At 38.3% G+C, this 16,777-nt stretch overlaps 1 protein-coding gene across 16 annotated transcripts in view; it reads left to right on the plus strand.

Annotated features, from left to right (window-relative positions):
• The window catches only part of PATJ (PATJ crumbs cell polarity complex component), a 343,677-nt gene that overhangs the window by 239,694 nt on the left and 87,206 nt on the right, over positions 1-16,777 (plus strand). For all 16 annotated transcript variants that reach the window (XM_057543576.1, XM_057543586.1, XM_057543555.1 and 13 more), the window contains 2 exons: positions 1,381-1,453; positions 10,489-10,569. In XM_057543576.1, coding sequence (XP_057399559.1) covers positions 1,381-1,453; positions 10,489-10,569 — 154 coding nt within the window. The remainder of the gene's footprint in view (positions 1-1,380; positions 1,454-10,488; positions 10,570-16,777) is intronic.

Below are 16,777 nucleotides of genomic sequence, written 5' to 3' on the forward strand. Positions count from 1 at the left end.
AGTGAGAGGTTTCAAGAATGACTTTTAGGTTCCTAGTTAAACAACTGGGTGAATATTGTTGATATTTACTAAGGTGGAGAGGAAGTTGACTGTGGAACCCTCTGGGAACTGAGCGGGATAAAGAGCTTTATTTTATTTGAGATGCATCTAAGACATCTAGTGGAGATGTAAAGTGGGAGTTGGATATGCAGATCCTAGGCTCAGAAAAAGATCCAGGCTAACTGTGAATTTGGAAGATATCAATATATAGTCTTTGAACTCAAGGGAATAATTCGTGTAGTTGAGGTTATTGAACTCACACTGGAGGAGAAGGATGGATGGGGTATAAATTTTAAAAAGAAAGGCATTTCAGGTAAAGGCAGTGATATGATTAAAGCCTCAAAGTAGGAAAGACATCGACTGATGGATCTTTTTCCAATTGGTGAGACATAAAAAATAACATGGGATAAAATGGATTTGAGTGCCCTCCTAAGTCAGATAGTGGCTATCCTATGTACACCGGACAAGAGATCTGTGAACAGTCTTAAATCTTTGCACACCAGTAAGAAGCTTCTTTGGTTTATATTGTGAAACCTAAAGTCAAACTTCACATAAATCTTGAGATAATTATTTTGGTTGTGTGTCATGAATGAACAGTAAAGGATAGATCTCCCACAGAACCACTGCTTACCTACCATTTGCTAGTAACATAGTGGAAATAGCCCAAATCACCAGAACTGGTATTCTAGGAGTTGTTCTGTGCCTGTCCCCCTGGTAATGAAGTTTTAGCTCCCACCTCCTCTGCTCCAATTAGGATGATGAGGAGTAGAATTAACCTAACTCACAAAGTGTTGTCTGTCTGGGTCTCTATTCTCCCCATCTATCACTCCTTCTCACACAGTCTGCCCATGCGGGGACTGTCATATACATCCCATCATCCTTCATCTGGCAGAACAAATTTAGAAGCCAAGTGAGGAGGCTGGGAACCTTTCCAGTTCAAAGAACAAAATGCTCTAGACATTAATGGGGCCTAGAGGTTACACACCCCATATGAAAAATTTATACTCCTCGGTATTGAAAGCGTTGATGCCTTTCCAAAAGTATCCTCTGCAGCACCTGACTTACTAAGCAGAAGTTGGCCAACTTCTAGCATCATCACTCTTTGTCACTAATAATTGTATCTTAGTATCCCTTGAGTAATACATCTCTTTTGGTAACTAATGGCTTTGCATGCTCAAAACCAGTGTATATTTACATTTTTTTTTATTCTGTGGTGCTGTGTGTGCATTTTCAACTGAGAACTGAGGAAGTGATTCTAATTTGAGCCAAGAACTTAGCGTTTACCGTGTACTGATTCTGCCTTTTACTGTGTACTGATTCTGCCTATTTTAACATCCACAGAAATGAAGATGCAGTCAATCAGATGGCCGTTACTCCCTTTCCATTACCATCAAGTTCCCCATCTTCTATTGAGGTAAGATGACTCCTAATTAGCTTAGTGAATGAATTACATGGATTTTCAGTATCTGGTATTCCAAACTCAGAATTTATTAGCTAGGGTATTTCCCTAATTAAAATAGGAAGTATTTGAGGCATTGATTATAAAGTAATATAACAATGTTAAACAGACACATTAGAACTTAACCATATGAGTACTGCCTTCCTCAAAGTTCCTTAAGGTTCATTCTAGATATGCAATTTGTCCTAATTAGGCATTTCAGAATTTATTAGAAAATTCTCTTTTTTAATGACTGAATCGTACCTTTCTTTGTGGTTTAAAAACACTTTAATACTATGATTGCTGGTGTCTTTAAATATTTTCATCCATTGATGGAGAAATTACTAGTACAACAAGATTGCTAACATAGTAATATGCTTCTAGAGATGGATGGATAGATAGATAGATAGGTAGCTGGCTATATAAATAATCAGCTGAGGGATTCCCAGCTGAGGAATGTTACATTCTCTTCTCATTTTTTACTTATTAAATTATTTTTAATTCCCTAAAATACACATTTATTATAACTAATCAAACAATGCAGTTATTAGAAAATTTTATTTTCCTTTCCCTACCTCCTCAAGGAAGTTAAGTTTTACTGTTTAGTATCTTTCCATACTTTTTCCTTTGCTTCTATAACAAAAATAAACTATTTGAATAGCGTCTCTTTTAGTAAATATTTGATCATATAATACTTATTCTTTCCATTCAACAAGTATTCAATGAATGTATATTACGTGCCAGGTACTATTTTGGGTATTTAAAGATATAGGCATGAATAAAACAGATAAGTCTCCCTGACATGGTTCAGCTTACCTTCTAATGAGGAAATTAACTAGCAAATGCATAAATAAACTAAGAGAATTATCAATAGTGTTCAGTGTCTTACAGATAATTAAAATAGGGAATGTGGCTTGTGACTACTTTGATTGGTTATAGGGAAAGCCTCTTGGACAAGGTGAAATTTAAACAAGATCAAAATGGTAAGAAAGAGCCAGACATGCAAAAATAAGGGGGAAGAGCTTTCTCTGCAGAGAGGACAAAAGTAGCTCTCAAGCAAGAATAAGCTGGGGGCGCACGCATATTGGGAGCCCCAGAGAGTAGTGGGGTAAAATACGAGGGAGAGGGAGGGAATGTGACGTGGGAGGGAGAGAGGAGCTTTGTGAGTCAGAGTAAGAAGTTCAGGTTTTAGTCTGTGTGCAGTAGAAGCCACTGGAAGGTTTTTAACAGGGGTGTGAGGTGACCTGATACATAGTCTACCAGGTGGAGAATGGACTAAAGGAAGGTAAAAGTAATACACTAGACGGCAGAAGCCCAGGCAAGACCTGATTGTGGTTAGATGAGGTTTGGGGGTTGGAAGCAAAGAAAAGTGAGCTGATTCTTGATGTTTTGGATGTTGAATCAGACTTGATTAAATGTGGGAGCCGAAGGGAACTAGAGAATCGTGGATAGACCTAGATTTTTGGCTTGAGCAACTAGGTAGATGGTGGTACCATTTACATGTAGGCAGAAATTCAGAGGTCGTTGTAGACTGGTTAAGTTTGAGGTGCATATTGTGCATTCTTCTGGAATAGATTCTATACATTAAAAAGAGAAAAGCTGCTTTATTTTGCTTAATCTAATAGTCATATTTAATATGCTGTATTATATATTTTTTCCAATTGACAGACATTCAGATTACTTTCCAATTTTTTTGCCAGTACAAGAATACCAAAATAAACATACATGTGTGATGTGCGCACCTGCACACATGTATATGTCAATCATTTGGTACTGGTGCTTCTATTTCTATAGCGTAGATTTCCCCTATGTACAATTGCTGAGGCAAAAAGTACACGAGTTCAAAATTTTAATCTGTATTTACTAGTTACTATCTGAAAAGATTGTAGTGATGTTGACTCCCCACTGATAGCCATTTAGCCACAGCTTTGCTGGCACTGGGTATTTTCATTCTAACTGAGACTAGAGTAGGCAGTTAACAGTGGTGGAAATGAGGGGCCCCAGAGGGGTGCTACTTCAGTTCAAATCCTAGCACAACCATACACCAGACATGTGAGCTTGGATAGTTACAGTAACTTCTATCCCCACTTATCTGTAGGGAGATAACAATAGTTCCTACTTCGTAAGGTTGTTAAGATTAAATGAGAGAGGGAGAGGAGAAGATATCTATATCTATCTGTCTAGATCTAGCTATCTTGTGCCAGGCACATGGTAGCTACCCAATAAGTGTTAGTACTTAATTCCTAATTCTTTTGCGTTTATAGAATGTCATATAAATCCTTTTTGTTTTGGATGGGTGGGGGTCAGTATTTTAGAATAATTTTGTCTATAGTACTGTTAGTTATGAATGTTCCCATCAAAATAAGCATCCGCTTGGAACTGAATTTTTCTTTCATTGCCCATATTTTTTCTCAGTGCAGTGAGCAAGAAAACTAGCCTCTCATCGAATTGTAAATCTGCTGTGAGATCCGGCTTTTGTGTTTTAGAGTGAGTAAAGGTGTAGTGTTGGTGTCAACATTTAGTTTGAGAAGACCATTTCTGGGGTCCTGTTTGGTTTCTTTTGTTTACTTTCTGTCAGGAATGGCTTCTAATATTAACTGTGTATTTTCTCTAGTTTATACCCAGACAGCTGGTTTCTGCTGCCTTCCTGCTGACAGGACAACAACCTAGAAAAGGATGATTGAATATAGTATCTATTGTATCCACTATCTTGGATGCATTGTCCCAAGTCCTATTTACATCCATACCTCTGAGAGACAGTATTATTATTTCCACTTTACAGAAGAGACTGGGGTCTAGAGCGGCTATGTAGCATACCCATATGCCCAGAGGCAGCTGTGTTATTCAGCATTACAGTGTATTAACGTGCTGTGCGCTCCACATACATCTGTTGATTTTCCCCCTTATGCCTTTGTACCTATTGTTTCTTCCACTTGGGTTGCCTCCCCACTTCCTCTTTGTTAATTCATAACCACTAAGTCCATGGAGAATTGCTCTTTGGAAGCCTCCTCCAAGTTTTCTATGACTCAAAATGAATAAAATAATGTATACAGATTAATAAGCGTAGCACCTGAAATATAAGTGCTCAAAAATGTGAGATACTATTCTTATGACCAACTTCATCCTACACTGTTCCCTTTAGTAATCTTTACTCCCTTTATAGTTAAGTAATACTCATGATTCATTTAAAAAGTGAAAATTGCCCTTTGTCCTTTATGTGATATCACTTGGGCCTTATAGAAGAAGAGGGACCCATTTCTAAATGGGGTTATCAACTAGGATTCTGTCACTTTTCCTTCCCTTGTTATCTCCATGTTTTAATAATGTAGGACTGTAAACACCACACTAAATTGTATGCTTTTATAAGGTCAGGCTTACTGTCCTCCTGACCACTGAGTCCTCAGTGCTTAGCATATAGTACTTGCTTAATAAATACTTGTGGAATAAGTGAATGGCTTTTCTGCTGTATCCTTGATGCTTCATGTTAGTGTTGCATACTTACTTCTTATTGATTCAGTTCATTCTGCCATTATTTACCAAATACCTGCTTTGCAGAACATAAAAAGATTAATTGCACATAGTCTTTACCCTCAAGAGCTTGTAGTCTTATAGGGGAAATAAGACATGTATGTTACTAAAACAAGGTGTCCTAAGAGATAAAGCTTTAGGAGGAGTTCACAGAAGGTGAATAGTATTTCCTGGTAGGAGAACAGCTATTTCTGATGGATATATTGGATTTTAAAATATGAATGTGGTTAGATAAGAATGTAGGAATAGCACAAACAAAAGCACAGAAGTAAGAAAAATCTGGGTGTGGAATGGGGAGAAGAATATAATGGGTATGTGAAAGAGAGTAATAGAAGATGGGGTGGGAAAAATAAATTGAGGTCAAATGAGAGAGTCTTGAATTTAAATCTCAGAAGGTTTGGATGTCATGCATTAGGCACTTGGAGCTGTTGAAGGCATTTTGAATAATGAAATTGTCTGATCAGGGCTCTCCTTCATGTAGATTAGTGTAATAGCAAAGTCAAAAATGTCTTGAAGTTGGAAACCCAATTAGGAAGTTACTGCTATGGTATCTCCTGAGGGGTATGAGGGCTCAAGTATACTTGGGAGGCAAGATATTTATTCCATTACTCGACAAGGCAGGCTGAATCTTTTAGAATATCTTTATAGAAGTAAGAACGTTCATTTTTTTCTTTTTTCAGAAGTTGTGCTCTTTTGAATACTAAGTGAAATGGAGCAGGCCTCGTAAAGAATGGAGAGGTTGATTACCCAGGGAGTCCTATTAGCATAATTTCCATTTTATCTTTAATTGTGCACTGCCTTTCTAGAATTCTGAATATCCTTGAAGATATGCTGATAATTGGGAGTAGGAGAAAGAAATTTAATTTGTCACATCAAGTAAACATGACTTTGCAGAAAGAAATATTTGTGAACTTAGGCTAGCAATGAAACTAATAAATCATTTTGTGGTTTTTTGAAGAGAGTATTGGTTTTACGAAATATGGGTATGACAAAATTTAAACCAACATAAGTTTTATTTTGAAAAAGAGAATTTTCAATTATATCAGAGAGGTATAGTTGCTGGGGTTTTTTGTTATTAATTTTGCTTAGTAAAATCTTAAATTAAAAGGAAAACAGTTGTATATACTCTTTTGTCATGTTAAATGAGGAAAGAGGGTAGGGAACAACACTATGGAACGTTTATCTGATCAGAAGTGTTTTTCCAAACCATAATAACATCCTTAACTAATTTAACTTTTATTGATAGCCTACTCTCAAATAAAACATAAATTCCTACTGTCAACATTCTCACTGTCTAGTTGGAGAAAACTATAGACAAACAGTGGGTATGAAAAAAATAGAGTAGTACAAAAATAAAATAAAATTTATTATCACTTTATGTTGAAGATGTTGGAGGAACCCAGCAGAGGAAGTTTAAAACTTTCAGAGGGTTTGGAAGAGACTTCTCAATAGGGATTGAGTAGCATTTCTGATCAGTCCTTTTGTGGGGGAGAAGGGGGTAAAGTCTGTGTTAAATGTACACTCATGAGCCATGCCTTTTCCTTTCATTCATCTGTAAAGCATAATTCACTGTGGAATGTACTGACCACGGTCTTCATGAGGAAAGATCATTCTCTTTGAGCAGCCTTGGCTGAGCTGGCAGCTTTGGACAGGTGGTTTGAAGATCAGCAACAGAGGAAGGGAACCCAGCCATCCAGATTAGCTGAATCATCTTGGGTGTCAATGGGCCACCGTCCATCAGCCAGATGGTCTTCAAACCACCATGATGCAATTGTGCTTTGGAAATCATGCCTGCTGACCTGTTTTTCCGTTTCCATCTGACTGATTCCTGTTTTTTAAGCTCCTAGTCAGCAGGGTATTTTATATATATGAGCCATTCTGTTCTCAGAACAGAACCCACATTGTTTTTGTTCTGTGCTTCATTTAAGCATGAAAACTCTTTTACAAACTTTGGCTCTCCTAGGAAAGTAAATACTTTATTGCTAACCTCTTTCAAGTCCAACTTCCTTTTTACCTGACTCTTCTCTCCATCTAGATTTTGACTTTAAACCCTCCTTTATGGAGCTATCTCAGACTAAACAAATAACTAAAAACACAAGAAATGCTTTAGAAGGGTCTCAAGGTACAGTTAAAAAGAGCATCAACTTTGAAATGAGACAGACCTAGGATGAATATAAAAATGAATCAGACCAAGGAGATGAATGAAGCTCATGTCAGTGTCAAGCATCTTTCCATCTCATCAGGGAGATCAATTCTGTACATACATAATTAGGATACAAATGAGATGATGTGTGTGACATAAGGAGTTCAGGTATACTGTTAGGTAAGCTTAGAGGAAGAAGAGACATCTTCCAGCTAAGAAGAAGGAAAGGATCTATGGAGTAAGAGGCATTTGAGACATGGCTTCGTATGATAAATTCTGTGGATGTAGATGTAAAGGGTATTCTTTTTTTGTTTTTATTCAAATCTTAAAGGATATGTAGACCATGTGCAACCTAGACTGCCTTCCCCATGTTTTCTTAAATTTTCTAAGTTAAAGCATCAAACAGCTCTTTTCTTTCCCTCTTTTGTATTCATTTTATAAAGACCAAGAAGATCTCATCTCTTTTACTCACATTGCTGAGAACTGTAAAGACTTCTCTGATTTTTTAAACATCACTTTCCTTTCCCCAAGGAGACATATATTTAATTAGATGAATGGCATCAGCTAACCACCATCCTGGTGAAAAATCTCCTCTCATCTGGGACAGAGGAGTTGGCCATTTGCAGTGTTACTAGAGAAGCCACCTGTGGATTTGTTTTACAATCCAATGCTACAGTTACAAGCATTGTTTCCATTATATCCTCCAGTGAGATAGCATAGCCTCCCCAGGGCCTCTTCAGGGCTTCCCACAGCTTACAGAACTAGACACACTAAGTAATCAAGGCATTAAAGGTTTTTCATCTATTATATACTGATTTTTAAAAGTATAATTTGTTTCTTCAGAATTTTTCTGTCTCTAGAACTTACCCACTGTCTAAAACACTGAAAATCTATATATTTTCAAGCTTTGTTTTTTAACTTCAGCATGTTTATATTACATGGTAATTTCTTGACTACCCAAAATTCATGGAGAGGAGGATGTATCTACTGAAATTTTCTGGTTAACAAATGCTAAAGTGCTTTTTGTTAAAACCATGGTCTAATGACAGTGATTTTTTTTTTTAAGATTATGAATCCTGTCTTCCATAAGATTAGTTACCAACACTGAGTACTGAAAAGAAAGAATAAGAGAGAAACAAGAGAATCATTTACTTAGGGCCTGGAGCATAGTTACCAAGAGCATGGCCTTTGGTGGTACTCTTACCTAGCTGTGAATCCTGGATCTGCCTCTTACTGGCTAGGAGTTCTTTAACAGGTTATTTTAAATGTATCGTTTTTATCATCCTTGAATTGGGATCACAGTGGTACACACTTATTCAGCCTTTTTATGGTGACTACATGAAACAGGTCATGGACAAAGAACCTGTCTCAACAAAAAGCTAGAAACAAAAATTAACTGTACCTTATGTTGTGCTGATAGACATTTTACATGTTAGTGCATTAATCTTCAAGGCAACCTGATGGGGTAGTATTTTTAATTTGATATTTTTATCTGTACTTTACAAACAAGCACAAGTTGACCCTTGTAAAAACATGGTTTAAACTGTTTGGATCCACCTATATGCAGATTTCTTTCAATAGTAAATACTACAGTACTACCCAATCTGCAGTTGGATGCCAAGGGACCACAGATACAGAGGGCCAACTATAAATTATACACAGATTTTCAACTTTGGGGAGGATCTGTGCCCCTAGTCCTCACATTAAGGTCAACTGTACTCAGATTTAGAAAGAAATTTGCAGAAAATCTCATAATTCTAATTCTAATGTCAAAGTTGAGATTTGAGTTCAGATCTGACCAATTCTAAAGCCCATGCTACTTACTTTCTTGCATTTTTTTTTCTTTTAGATATTTCTCATAGCTCTCCTTTATTGTTTTTAACATGCAGTAATACACACTAATTCTTCTATAACTGAACAGTGTAGAAATAACTAATGCAAAAATTCCCTAATCCCTCGTCCTACTCTCCAGAAGTATGCAATTTAAAAAGTTTGTTCTATGTGCTTGCAGATATTTTCCCTGCATTTATATGTACATGACGTATGGGGCTTTTTTCTGAAAAGATTGTGCTAATTTACATTTTTCAATGGTGTGTAAAAATTCCTGTTTCCCTACAACGTTATTAATACTGAATGTTTTCTTTCTATTCTCTTGTCCATTTGATAGATGAAAAAATGCTATATCTTTGCTTTAATTTGCACTTCTTAAATTACCAGATTGAATGTCTCAAAATCAAAACCATTTCTCTACTAACAACCCCACCTGAATCTGTACTAATCCCAGATGGTGGTGTTTTAAAATAAAAATCCATATAAATACAATGCAAATACTCCATTTATTATCCTTATTCTCCTCTATGTGTCCTCAGAAAGCAAAGAAAGTAACTATAATATATAATATATCATAATTCAATTGGGGAGATGCCTAGTGTGTTTTGGAATTTTAATGTGGCTTATTATTACCAGATGTCTCATTTACATTAAATAAATATTTTTAGGAATCCGCAGGAAAAAGTCATCAAGAAAGCAAGTACTGCATTTATTGGTTCAGCCAGTATTTATCAAGTGTTTTCCATGTGCCAGGCAGGGTGCTAGGTACCTGAGTTTCACAAATAAACAAGATAAACATAGTCTCCCATCAAACAGTTTAACCTTGTGCAGAAGATAAACAAATGTCTGAGAAAGTTTTGGCTGGAGGGAACAGAACAGCTAACTCAGACTGGCTGAAAAAATAAGTAAGTAGATTAGCTCTCCTTAGAAGATTGCTAAGAATAAGGCTGGGCTTCAGGTTTGGTTGGTCCAATGGCCCCATTTTGTCATCAGAGAACCAGTTCTTCCATCTCTGCCTTTGCTCTGTCATTCACAGGCTGCTTTCCTTCTGGTTGTGGGATGGCTGCCCATGGCTATTTGCACTTCATGCTCTCTTGTTAACTTGGGAGGTATGGGGACTTCTTGTGGTTCTTTTAAGATCTACAAAGGACCTTTCCAGAAGTCTCCAGCAAACCTCTCTTGGTGTCTCATTGACCAGAACTGGATCACGTACCCATTCCTGACAAAATCATTGGCAAAAAGAATAAGATTAGCCTTAAGGCAATCAGGCCTCCTCTTGGGGCAGAGAGTAGGGATCAGCTTTCTCTAAGGTGTGTCTCTGAGCAACAGGATATTGTAGATACCTTGGAGAAAAAAAAAAAGAAGACCTTCTGCTGGAAAGGAAGAAAAGAAGAAACAATATCCCCTACACCAGTAAAACAAGCAACTATGATTGAGTATCTGTACTACAGTTCAAGTCAGTGTGAGTGAAGAATGACATCTTTGCCATTTTCTTTTTAATGTCTCATAGGATCAGAGTGGCACCAGTGAAGAAGACAGCAGTTTCGAAGCTGGTATTAAACAATTGCCTAAAAGTGAAAGCTCCAAACTGGTGAGAATCCTGGGCGTTTCATCCAATGTTCTTTTTAGGGATGAACTGTATATATTTTGGATCAGTTGTGTTTGCTTCTCTAGGAATCTTGATCTCTGAGACAGGGGAAGCTATTCCATATAGCGAATGACCCAAAGAACAGTGTATTCTCCTACTTTCTTCATATTTGAATTGTGCTGTCTGGGACTAAAGAAGCAATCTCTTTTAAATCTTGTTTAATATTGGGTTTCTTTAAGGCTAGGGTGGTGCTGAATTAGTTCTAGAGGCACGAAAAGAGATGTTAAATGTATTCCTGTGTTCATGATAAAAGATACTTAAACTTACCCAGGGGCTAGAGCATTAGGAGAGAGGCAGTTTTAGAGAACGCTTCCTCCTTATGTGTCCTAACGTTTCATATCTTGTTATTTAATATTTATGGAACTTTTACTGGGTACCGCGTGCTATCCTGTGTTCTACGTTCATTTTCTGATCCTCATAGCTGTAGGTGGCGATATTTTTCTTTTACATGCGTGGAAACTGAAAGCTTGCTTAGAGATGTTAACTAATTTGCCAAAGGCCACTCACTAGTATGTCGTAGACCTGGAGATTGATCTCATTCGGTCTGACTCCCAAGCCTTTGCTCATAATCTACCTTTCTGTTTTGCAGCCTAGCACTTCCAGGGTTAGACTGCAAGTTCTAGAAAGAAATGTGGGCTTTTTTCCCCTCTGTTTCAAAATATCTTACGAGTCTCAAAGAGTTAATCACTTAGGAGGGTCACTGTGATATTATGACAGCACAGAGTTGTTCATTTTACTTCAGGGAGTTTGAAAAATCATCCATTTATCTTCTTTCAACTTTTATATATATCAGGACTGGCTTAGATTCCATATCCTAGAAAATGAACTGATCCTTTCAGGCTGAAGGAAAAGGACATTTAAGCAAGAGTGCATATTATAATGGTCCACTCTTACACAAACCCTATGTGAGGCATCAAGAATAGTGGGACCAACAGATTATGACCATTGTTCTTGAACAAGACGTGCCAAAGTTACACTGTTCCCTTTCCAAAAGACAAACTGCATCTTTGCACTGAAGGGGAATGAGGAACATCAACGAATTTCAAACTCCAACTCCTTCGTTCATTTAAAAATACTACTGGGACTTCCTTGGTGGCGCAGTGGTTAAGAATCCGCCTGCCAATGCAGCGGACACAGGTTCGAGCCCTGATCCGGGAAGATCCCACGTGCCACAGAGCAACTAAGCCCATGAGCCACAGCTACTGAGCCTGCGCTCTAGAGCCCACGAGCCACAACTACTGAGCCCACGTGCCGCAACTACTGAAGCTCACACGCCTAGAGCCCGTGCTCTGCAACAAGAGAAGCCACCGCAATGAGAAGCCCGTGCACTGCAACGAAGAGTAGCCCCCGCTCACCGCAACTAGAAAAGCCTGAGCGCAGCAATGAAGACCCAACGCAGCCAAAAATAAATAAATTAATTTTTAAAAAAAATTCAAAAAAAAAACCCCACTAACTTGTTCTTTTTGGCACTGTTTCTCCAAAGATAGATTAAGGAAAAATCTTTTTGTTTTTGGTTTTTTTTGTTTATTGACTTTTATTTATTTATTTATTTATGGCTGTGTTGGGTCTTCATTTCTGTGCGAGGGCTTTCTCTAGTTGCAGCAAGTGGGGGCCACTCTTCATCGCGGTGCGCGGGCCTCTCATTACCGTGGCCTCTCTTGTTGCGGAGCACAGGCTCCAGACGCGCAGGCTCAGTAATTGTGGCTCACGGGCCTAGTTGCTCCGCGGCATGTGGGATCTTCCCAGACCAGGGCTGGAACCCGTGTCCCTTGCATTGGCAGGCAGATTCTCAACCACTGTGCCACCAGGGAAACCCCAAGGAAAAATCTTTTAAAGCAACAGGGCTTTGCAAGTAGAGGCCCCCGATTTCATCCACAGAGGAAATGGTAAAACGAGTGAGGACACTCCCTTGCTTGCTGGGAGAGGCAGGTAGTCCCACAGAGGCTCACTTGTAGGCTGCAGGCAAAAGCCACCCGTCATCCACCCTCTGTTCCCAAGAAGGCAACACCAGTGGGGGGGCTCCAAGTGCCAAAATAATTGAAGAGCCCCACCCTCAGGCAGAGGACCTGAAGGACTAAGGATAATGTTTAGATTATTTCATACTGCATTTTAATAAGAATAAAAGCCTCCCCAAACCCATTGACTGGTATTTTTCTTTCTCCCCTCCCCCCCTCACCTCCTTCTCTTTTTGGTATTCTGCAGTTTCTTTGTCACCATTTCCAATAGAATATCCATGGTCTAGTCAACTGAAGAAAGATAGCCAAATTTGAACAACTTTTATAGCATAAATATAAATGGCCTAGCATAAAGTATTGCTTAAGAGTGTGTCTAACTTGAGCAAGTTAGATCTCACCAAGCCTCAGTTTACTCATCTGAAGGATGGGAGTAACCAGGATGTTATGAGAAACAAATAGGCAATAAAGTATAAACATGTAGTAGAGTATAAGGTACATAGTTGGTGCTTAGTAAGCTCATGCATTAATTCAGAAAATATTTGCCAAATGCCACTATGTTCCAGGCATTGGAGATACAAAAGTGAACAAAATGTACTGGAATGCGTGCCTTCATGGAGACTCATTCATGGGTAGATGGGGGAAGGGAGATAGATAATGCATAAATCAGCAAATTATATTAAATCATGAAATTGCTGTTCTTGAGGGTAAAAATTTCATCTGGCTCAACCTAACATATTCATTATTGTCTCATTATAAAGTACAGTTGACCCTTGAAAAATGCATTGGTTAGGGATGCTGACCTTCTGCACAGTGGAAAATCCATGTATAGCTTATAGTTTTAAGGCCCCCTGTGTTCTGGGTTCCTCCACATCCACGGCTCCAACCAACCTCAGATGGCAGATTGTGTAGTATTATTGTACTTACTATTGAAAAAAATCCATGTGTAAGTGGACCCGCATGGTTCAAACCAATATAGTTCAAGGGTCAACTGTATTAATAACAGTTCCTCATCACTAGTCATCATTTGATTGTTTCTATTATGAGATTGGCACCAGCTCCCCTGCATTGCTGCACCATTCTAGGATGGTTGCTGGATGCACCTTGTCAGAGGACAGCATGTGATCTGTATGGGCCTTGACTCCTGTTACCTTAGTTTATGTCAGCTGGAAACAGTAAGCTCTAACCCTTTAAAGTTTGCATTTCTTGCTTCCTGTGGGAGCATATATCTCATCAGACACTGCTGGCCCCTACAGGAGAGACCAGGAGAAAAACACAGGTCTTGCTCTTAAGCAGCTTACCCTCAAGCATCAGTGAGGATAACAGAATTTGTACCTGGAAAATCAGACCAGGCAGAAGTGTATTAAAGAGAGAGAAAAAAAATGTTACAGGAGTTCAAAAGTGGAAGGAAAACCACCTCGTTCAGGGATTAAGGACGGTTTCTTAGACTCTTGGCCTTGAAGGTGAACCTTTAAAGACGAGAAGGCGATTGACTACTGAGGTTGGAATAAAGAGGAGAGGTTCACCAGGTGAATCAAACAGTGTGGGTGAGGTACAGTGTGCAGAGTTGAACAGTAGAATCAGATAGAAGTTGAACAGTAGAATCACAGAACTGAAGAGACTATATGCTGTGAATTATAGATTAACGTATTCACCTTTTTATGCTCAGTGCTCAATAAATGTCTCATTAACTGCATGGATACACATATATACAAGGTGCTATCTATGAGAATCTATACTCCAAAGGGCTATTAAAGTGCTTCTCCAAGATTACCTGTTTTCCCAGCTAAGACTAAGCCATGAGTCTACATATATTCCAGTGCTTATTTCCACCATTCAGTTATGATTGGCTTTCATCCATATCTCAGTAGTCCCCAGATTCACAGCCAAGGAGTTTATAATAACTTCAGTAGATATTAGATTTCTCTAAAATATTTTTTAAAGGGAGAATGACTTGTTTTTAGACAACCGATCAGGTGATGGTTGGTGAAGCATAGATTACAATTGTGAGAGACTGGAGACAGGGAAGTGTCTGGAATCTATTTCAGAAGTCTAGATGAGAGCCTGTTAAGACCATTTTTTAAGCCTTTTGAAAGGAACTTAAAAAAAAATTTTGCACAGAGCTTTGCAATTTGCAAAACTGCCTCATCTGTTATCTCGTTAGCTTAAATATTTTAATATCTATTTTTTCTAACATGATATTAGTTCATGATTTTATCCAATTTTATCCCCAGAATAACCCTATGTAAGAAGTAGGGCAGGAGTTATTTAATCCCTGACTTACAGATGAGATCTTAAGCTGCTTAGTGAAAGACCACAAAACTAGAAATTAGAAGAGCTGCACCTCATCCTGAAGGGTCCTTGTCTCCCTGGTATCTTGACATAGAAGAGCATGAATCCCTAAAATAAGTATTTTAATCTCTTGGGTATAAACCTATGTTTCTATCATGTTGGGGATATCTGTGTTAATATAATACACTCTTTTGGGGGCAGTATAGCTAAATTATTAAGAGTGCAAAGATTGGAGCCATTCTACTTAGATTCAAACCCTGGTTCCACCATTTACTAGCCATACAACCTTAGGCAAACGGCTTAACCTCTCTGTGCCTCAATTTTTGCATCTGTAAAATGGGAGAAAGAAACAAAGGGTTATTGTGCGAGAAAGGAGTTAATAACTATAAAGTACTAGGTAGAACCATCCCAGAGTACCCGGAATGACTGTGTAAGGGGGAGTTGTTGTTAATGATGATTAAAGCATTAAGTGTCAGCCAGATGAGGATTAGCTGTTCTGAGTGAAGCATTACGTGTAACTTGGAAAACTGAAGTGAATTTTTTCAACCCCCAAAATGCAATTGCTGATAATAGATAGCATCTATTGAATGCCTGTGTGCCAGGCATTATTCTAACATCATTCACATAACAATCCTATGAAGTTAGTACTAGTATTTTCCCCATTTAAGAGATGAGGAAACTGAGGTACTGAAATGTTAAGTAAGTTGCCTAAATAATCACCTGGTGAAGCCAGGATCCAGGTCCATGCCCTGTGAGGCTGCAGGCTGCACTCTAAACCACTATGCAGTACTGCTTCTCAGAGAGATACAGATATAGAACAAAACTGAAGTCAAGGGACAGCAAGAGAGTTACACTGGGATCTGAACTTTGTGATTTTCATTCCCTAAATCTTGATCTCCAACATAGAAAATTATGACATAGAAACAGGTAGATACTGAAATTTACCTTTCACATTGGTAAATGAAGTGATATAGACCTCCAAACCGATGTTTCATAAAATGAAGGAAACTAAAACATTTCAAGAAGCTAACCTGTGCCAGGCATTTTCATACTGGTTATCTTATTTAACCCAATGATGCACATGTTTTTAGCCCTACTTTACTGATAAGGTACTGAGGCTCAGAGATGCCAAGTCTGTTCCTAAGGTCTCACAGCTGGTGGGTGCTGTGGCTGGGACTCAAACCCAGTTCTCTTTGCCTCTACACCCCATCTTCTCTTCACTGTATATTTCACATAGACAGCCTTTCTTGGAATATCAGAAGTATCACTGTGTGATCTGTTTGTTCAAACAACAGATATTAATTGAGTATCTCTTGCATGTCAGACAATGTTATGTACAGGGGATTCAGTGATGAGCAAAACTGTTAGCATTTCTTAAAGGGCTTGAGATGTTCAAGGACAGGTGTTCACATCAGCTTGCTGTCTTTAGAAGCTCAGTAGTTAGGTGGGGAGGAAGGAGCAAGAGAAGGAAAGGAAGAGATAGTACTGTCTTGTTCTTATAAATATCTAACCTCTGTTCTTGCTACCACCTTTGGATCTCGAACCTTGTCTGATTCTGTAGTTTTCTGCCTTGATGTAAAACCAATTTATGTTTTCTTTGGTTCTTGTCTGTTTCCTTCTCCATGTTGTTATAGATACTAATAGCCAGTAAAATAATTTCAGAGCTACTAGCTTACAACAAAATAATAAAAAGACAAATAACTCAATTAAAAGATGGGTAGGGATCTGAACAGGCATTTCTCCATACAAATGGCCAATAAGCACATAAAAAGATGGTCAGCCTCATTAACCATTAGAGAAATGCACATCAAAACCACAATGAGATACCACTTCATACCTGCTAGGAGACTATAATCAAATACACAGATAATATAAGTGCTGACAAGGATATGGAGAAATTGGAACTC

Source organism: Balaenoptera acutorostrata, chromosome 1, assembly GCF_949987535.1.
Source record: "Balaenoptera acutorostrata chromosome 1, mBalAcu1.1, whole genome shotgun sequence".
NCBI classification, from domain to species: domain Eukaryota; kingdom Metazoa; phylum Chordata; class Mammalia; order Artiodactyla; family Balaenopteridae; genus Balaenoptera; species Balaenoptera acutorostrata.